Source organism: Trachymyrmex septentrionalis, unplaced genomic scaffold, assembly GCF_001594115.1.
Source record: "Trachymyrmex septentrionalis isolate Tsep2-gDNA-1 unplaced genomic scaffold, Tsep1.0 scaffold13, whole genome shotgun sequence".
Taxonomy (NCBI): domain Eukaryota; kingdom Metazoa; phylum Arthropoda; class Insecta; order Hymenoptera; family Formicidae; genus Trachymyrmex; species Trachymyrmex septentrionalis.
Genome location: NW_017304438.1, coordinates 6202983 through 6210273, shown reverse-complemented (window position 1 = coordinate 6210273; position 7291 = coordinate 6202983). Strand labels below are relative to the sequence as shown.

General features: G+C 39.0%; 1 protein-coding gene across 1 annotated transcript; it reads right to left on the bottom strand.

Annotated features, from left to right (window-relative positions):
- Nucleotides 1-140: 140 nt before the first annotated feature.
- On the bottom strand, nt 141-6553 carry LOC108756938 (zinc finger SWIM domain-containing protein 8). Its single transcript, XM_018501142.1, has 17 exons — nt 6161-6553; nt 5833-6081; nt 5446-5736; nt 4744-5355; nt 4486-4662; nt 4221-4407; nt 3902-4055; nt 3622-3778; nt 3342-3535; nt 2775-3267; nt 2581-2709; nt 2288-2498; nt 1931-2217; nt 1756-1860; nt 1314-1675; nt 1071-1220; nt 141-963 (listed from the first exon to the last, which is right to left on the bottom strand). Exons 1-17 carry the CDS (start codon nt 6494-6496, stop codon nt 897-899), a joined length of 4161 nt encoding a protein of 1386 aa, XP_018356644.1. The 5' UTR covers nt 6497-6553; the 3' UTR covers nt 141-896.
- Nucleotides 6554-7291: the final 738 nt, after the last annotated feature.

The following is a 7291-nucleotide window of genomic DNA, read 5'->3' as shown; positions in this document are numbered from 1 at the left end:
AGTAGTATCAAATTCAGATACAATAATAAATTAAATTAAAAGCAACATTTTTTCAACATATTTAATTATATATTATATATATAATATATTTAGTTAAAAAAAAATAATGGCAATCATATACTGCATTTACCCAAGAAAAACGAAAATATAAAAAGCGGATCTTTAAGCTTATTTCCATTTACCCAGAATTAATTTATCTTAATATAAAGAAATATTACGCGTACTTTATGACTCGCTCGCACATCCGATATGACTCAAAGTCAGAACATGAATTTTGATTCATGGCCGTTATTATAATATACACATATCACACACACTTTATGCAGATGATTCTTATATAAATCAGCGCACTGAATGTTTCGTTTCTATGTAAATCTTACTATGCGAGCAATAATGCATATAAGTGAAACTTAACACACAAACTTATACTTAGCAGTTTCATTAAGCTGTTTTCACTTATTCATATTAAACCTATCTGAATTCATACATCTTCTTCAATTGATCATCTTGATCGTCATTAACTACTCACGCGTTTCTAGATATATTAACTAAACTTGAGATAAATCTCGCTCGTCTCTGTCATTAATCCCCTGAGAACCACGGCTGTCGATTGGTTCTTGCCATGCAGATGGTCCCGGTAGCCCGGTTATTTGGTGTTGAGGAGGTGGCGGTAATTGATGTGCCGCTGGTTCCTCAATAATGCATGGTATGGAGATTTTATCCCAAGCGAGCTTATTGACTGTAGCCAGCCCGTGAACGCATACGACGCTCTGTGGATGGGGGTGACAGGGATGTTGATGCTGTAATACGAGAGTTGTTGTCGGTGGTGGAGGCAGGGATGGTTGAGGGTGAGGAGGAAGGGAAGTGAGCCACGTCACGCCTGGCTCCGTCCTGTGTCATTTGCCGGTCTGTTGTAACGCCGCGTTGATCTGCCCCCACAGATCCTTATTACAAGACTGAGATCTGTATAGAAAACGAATATCGTTAATTTCTTATTTTAATTATTTAATATTAATTTCTTTATTCATATACATCTATACATTATAAAAATTTTTTGTACTTGGATTTACCTTTTGATAGACTGTAACCATTCCTTGAACTGAGTATTTCCTTCAGGATTGATTTGAAAAGCAGCCCTTGCTGCACAAACAATATTGGCAAATTCTTCATAATCAGTAGCTGTTAAATGATATAGTTTTTGATGCATACACTGAATGTACCTAAAATCAAAATGCACAAGTTATTATTTGACACTGACTCGAGATTTGTAATTATCTTTTATTTCTTTTTATATCATAAAAAGTAATACTAACATCTGTTGGCATTTGTGTACTAGCGGAGCCAATAAGGCAGACCTCAAGTGCTGTATGATGAGCGCTGGATTGTTTCTAGCAAGATATTGAGCTGCTTCCAGAGCAACATGATGAAGGACAAAAGGACTCACAATGCTATTTACAGCACAGATGCACAACTGATGCATATAATGTGAACCAAGTCGTTTCGCAACTCTCAGCAAGAATTTAACATCCTCTCCATATGGTGGATTTCGGGCATATTTGGCTTGAGGCCGATCATCATGCACTCTGCGAGCCAAAGTTTCTAACGCAAGCATACCTACACGATATGCAGAAACGAGAGTCCGTTGTTGATTAAATGTCTGACTTTGCCTGTGAACCTGAGGCAAAAAAAAGTATTTTTATCTAAAGCTAAATACATTACATTATCATACATATGTACTGTATTGTTGAAAATTACCGGAGGTTGAGCTCTCACAGTTGATATCATAGATTGCGTCTGAACTAACGTAGGTCCAGGTAAGCTGTTTTGTCCAGGAAGAGGACCCGCTACTCCTGCCTGGACCTAAATAAAATAAAAAATTATATTTATAGTACATATTGAAATTAAAAATAAGCAATAGAATAATGCTTACAGGTATAGGTTGTTGCATCGTGTATAAATGGCGCGTTCCCGGTGTGGGTGGAGGAGGTTGCGGTGTGTAATACGGTCCAGGTGGAGGTGGAGCGGCCGGAGATGGATGATGTGGATGCGGTGGATGTTGAGGATGTCCAGGATGATGTGAAAATGGATGATACATTTGCATATGTGGTGCGGGTGGTAAAGTGACTCTATGCGAAGGCATTGGACCGCTAAATGTTGCAATAGAATGATGAGGATGTACAAAGCTATATGGGCCCACAGCGTACGGCATGCCAACACCTGGAACATTATAAGATAATATTTTAAAAATTTAATGATAATTCTAAGAAAAAAAGAATCATAAGTTTACCTAAAGGCGCTAAAGTTGTAATCGTTGGATGAGTATAATGTTGAGGAGGTGGTTGCGTGCTGGTAACGACAACTGTCTGCGCCGGACCAGGCATCATTTGAGTATTCGACAGGTCCACAGAAGGTCCTGGATCAACTAGTAATACTCCATTGAGATCTAATTGTAGAGGATCATGAGAAATCTCATCCTGCTGATCTCCACCGGGAGTTTGCTAAAAACAAAAATATAAAGAAATGTTTATTAAATTAATTAACTCACATTACTAAGTAACAATTTATTTTATTCAAACTTACCCGAAGATATAACTCGTACCAGTATTTTGCCACCTGGAATAGCACTTCTGGATAAACTCCGCCTCCTTTTGCAGTATTCTCTACCGTGATACAAGCTTTCTCCAACATAGCCTCGCTCTGTTCCTTGCACTGTAAGAAAATAAAAGATTTAATAACTATTTATTTGTACATATATCTGATTACATTATACATACCTGAGATATAGCTCTCTGAATTTCATTAGGGTTAAGAGCATGCGCGTGCGGTAGGCAAGATAAAGCAAGTTCCGCTGCTGCCCTAACCATATTTGGATCACTACCTCTTGAAGACTTATCAGCTATACTGACAGCTTCAGGCGGAGTTAAATGTCCTTCCCAACTGTCAATAAGGAACCAAATCGCTGGAGCTCCGATTTCCATTGCTTGGCCGGTTATCCAGGACACGTGGCTTGAGTATGTACGACTTAGCCAATTCGGACTAACGCAATTATGGAGACCGAGGGCATATAATCCGAGTTGAAAAGCACACATATGAAGTGCTCTATGGGGACCATGATGATTTTGACTAGTTGATGGTTGAGTGAATAATGAAGTAGAACTGGTACCACCAGCCTTCGATAAGACCGTCTTTGCCAATTCGCACATAAAGTGTGCGCTTGCTTCTGACGGTTGATTGGGAATAGATGGATATAGCCTTTTACTCTTATACCTAGACGACCAAAACAAAAAATACAAATTGCCACATATAATATATATTATATTGCGTATTTTCTAAAAACATACCGTGTTTCTTTAGTTCGTATAGGCACCGGTAACTGCACAATTTGCGGTTGTATAGGTAATGCACTTATACCACCGTCTAATTCTGCGCTCGTACTACTATGAGGTCTACTGTTAGCACCAATAATGTTTTCACCACCATTATCAGTTCCAGCTAAAGGAGATGAACGTTCTTCATCATGAACAAATCGTGCCATCTAAAATTCAGAAAACATTAAATTTTGTAAAATTTTGTGTAAATTTTATAGTTCCTAGTATTGCAGAAAATATCTTAGATTCTTACTTCACTCTTTGTGGGAGGATTAGCAGTATAATAACTACTAAGAATAGGTGATTTGATAAGTTGATGAACATCTCGATCCAGCAACTTATCCATTATTCTAGCCAATTTTACCGGATCATCTTTGTAATGTACGAGTAAAGTAATAGCTAAATCTCCTCTGAAAATAAAAAAAAATTGTACATGCTATTATTGATATTAATATTATATATTAATATATACACGTATATAATATATAAATATTATAGATATTATACATATAATATAATAATATAAATGTTACCTTTGCCTGCGAGTTCCTTCACAAAGAAGTGGATGATCTGCTTCACTTACGTTCGCCTTCAATCCCAAGACAGCCACGGCGGCATCAAATCCAAGATTTGGATCAATTTCCGCAGGTAGTTTCACTCCTGTGAAATATTTTATATTTCTATTCTCTGTTTGACAAAGAAATATTTTCTTTTCCATATAAATATAAATATGATTCGATTAGATATTTATTCATAGAAGAGAGAGAGAGAGAGAGAGAGAGAGAGAGAGAATAAAATACATTTTTAATAAAATAAAATATTTAAGATACATGTTAAGAAAATATTTCATACTTGGTACATCGAGCGCATCATAAATAAAACTAGCCAACATGATGGGTAAGAGCGCATGTCCTCTTGATCTCATAACTCCATCTCTCAATTGTTCGGCTCTTTGTTTTATCATAGCTAATTCAGTCGGTCCTAAGGGAATTCTTTTTAGCAAAACTACCAATTCGCTTTCTTGATGAGCCAATTTAACCTAGTTAAATTAAAAATAATCATTAATTTCATGAACAACATAAAACTACATTTGTTTCATTGTTTTATTTAGTCTTACTTCCAAAGGCTTTGTGTTAGCCGGTGGCCTAGCCATTTCCAAACCAAAAAGACCCACGCGAAACGCCAAATTATGATATTCTGGATTCTCAGCAAGTACTGTGCATAGGAATCCACATTTTGCTAAAGTCGCCGATGCGAGACACGTTACCTGATGAGATGCTGGATTCACATGTTGCTGTAATGTCAAGTTAAACATTTCTTTAGCATAATATTTATTTTAATCTAGCGAATAATTTCTATCTTTAAAAGAACATACCCTCTTCCGTTTGTTCTTAACTGGCACTGGCGGTCCTTCGATTACAAGATCGGGAGGATTGGCCAAAAGTTCCTCAGCTAACTGTACTCCAATAATACATGCTTCTCTCGTATGACCATGAGCATAAAGTCCCTCTGCCCGCGCGAATAAAATGTCCCATGGATCTTCCGTTTTCTTTAAATTATTTAAAACTACACTGGCATCTTGAGTAGTAGCGGTATGTATGTTGCTTTTAGCATATTTATTCGGCAGGCTACTATTATTGGTCACAGCTTTTGGATCGTAGTAGTAAACATTGTACTCATCACCAGAAGGACTGTCACTACTAGACGAGGAGCTTTCATCTTTGAATGGCCTCCCAGCTTCCTTTTCTTGATCGGATTCTTGTTCGTTCTTACCACTGACCCCTTTGGGCATAACACGCAATTTATCACGGCACTCCGCAATATTCGTCCTACTGCACTTCGCGTTCTCGCAGGCAGGTTTGTTATTACTACTATCACTACTATCACTATGTGTCTCGGACGAGGCGTTTGAGCGATGCTTGTCCGAGCCTTGAGCGTTCTTCATACTAACGTTACTGTTGGAAGATGACTCGCTACCAGCCCCTTCCTACAATAATGCATTGTCATAATATAATTTTAAGAAATATAGAACTAATACTAATGTAATAAATTCGAGTGCAAATGAAGAAATAATGACCTGCGAATCGGTATCGCCGCAATTATTTAGTTGAGCACAACCTTGTCTAAGAACAACCTGAGATTCAGATATATCAGGAATGTCGGTGTCATTCTCACAGAAACCTTCGGAGCTAACGCTGCTACGATTTCCATCGCCACCTCCACTTCTCGAACACAATGGGAATTCACGCGGATTCAACCGCCGTCTGTCTAAGTAGCTGAACTCGACAAGACCAACATTCAATGACCGTCGACCGTGATGATGCGACATTGGTGGTTGATAATTCAATACCGCTGAACTAGAATTTACCTAAAAAATACGCGTTTATTATTCCTTAATATTTCCTTAATAAAGTATGGTGATGAATCATTATAAACCGTTACAAAAACGGCTTAAGATACTAACCTGATTTACCTCCGTCCTTGTATCTCCGGCATGCCGAAAACACGTAAAGGGACAGTGGTACATAGGATTATTCTCGGCGGTATATGTAATTCCCGGTAAGATATATTCATCCCAATCAAGATAACAAGCTTCGAGAGCTGACTTGAATCCAGTAAAGACTGCGAGATCATGTTTCAGAGAATCTTTCTGTGAACTGTTACTTCTATTGTGCGAGTTGTGCGGCACGGAACTGCCACGACACTTGGCGACCTGAAACACGCAATTAAAGTCGTTATAAACTTAACTTTGTCAAAGGAAAAAAAAAGAATGTGAAGTATGCGATGCTCACTTTATCTATGATCTTCAAGTGCCAAGCCATAAATTGAGCATGCAACATTTCACGCTCTGATGGCGATAGACCAGGATTTAACGCGGCCAATCGCCAGAGAACTACAATCTCGTCGCATAGAGACGAGCACGCGTGCTGAGAAGCGTGCACGTTGCTGTTCATATTATGCTTGCTGCCATATCCGGTGCCGTTCAGTAAGGCGACTTTAGTGTTGAACCACCAAACAAGAATTTGCTCGCATGCCATGCACTCTTCCGTGATGATTTCCAGCAGAGGAATGGCATTACGGTCATTTCTCTTGAACATTTCGCGCACAATGGAAAGGAGATTCCACATTCCCTCTGGTTCGCGACCTCTCAATGGTCGCAGCAATGACGCCCATTCAGAAGCGGCTGGAGGTGCGGTGGTGCTCAAATAATTAACATCGCTGAAAAGGACATCGCGAAATGAATTATGTTAAATGATTATCGCGGCAAAGGCGCCAGCTGGTCTTTAGATTAGAGCGCTGCTGTTCACCTGAAAACTATGGGAGCTGGCACGCAAAATTTGATGAGAATTTTCTTGATGTTATCGTGTAACGTCTTCTCATCTAAGTACCAGGAGGTTTGATCGTAAGCGGATGCTCCGGCGGTTGGATCGGGAGCTCCGCAATAACTGTTAATAGCACTTGGCTGTGTTGAAAGTAATTCGTCCAGGAGTCGCTGGGCTGTGGGTAAAATCTGCTGAGGTAATTCACTGATGAGATATTGAGCAAACTTCTGCAGTTGTTCCCGATGTAATCGTGACAGGGATTCACTAACTGGTGCCCTCAGACATACTTGTGTTGGCTGAAAGAACGTTGCGTAACATTAAAATAATCTGCCCTTTTCACATCAATCAAGAGAAGGACTGAATAAAGGACTGAGGGGACGCATATTTCGTTTGTGACTACATATCACACGTGGTATATTATATAGAAAATCTAAAAAAAAAAAGTGAAGAATTTTACTGAACGTCATTCTTCTCCATTCTTCTAGCTCGATGCCGGTCTTCCTAAAGTTAATATGCGCATACCATGTGTATTCTGTGCAGACAAACAGCTACCACGTGCGCGCACCAATAGGCCGTTGAGGAGCAGGTGCAATTACATGA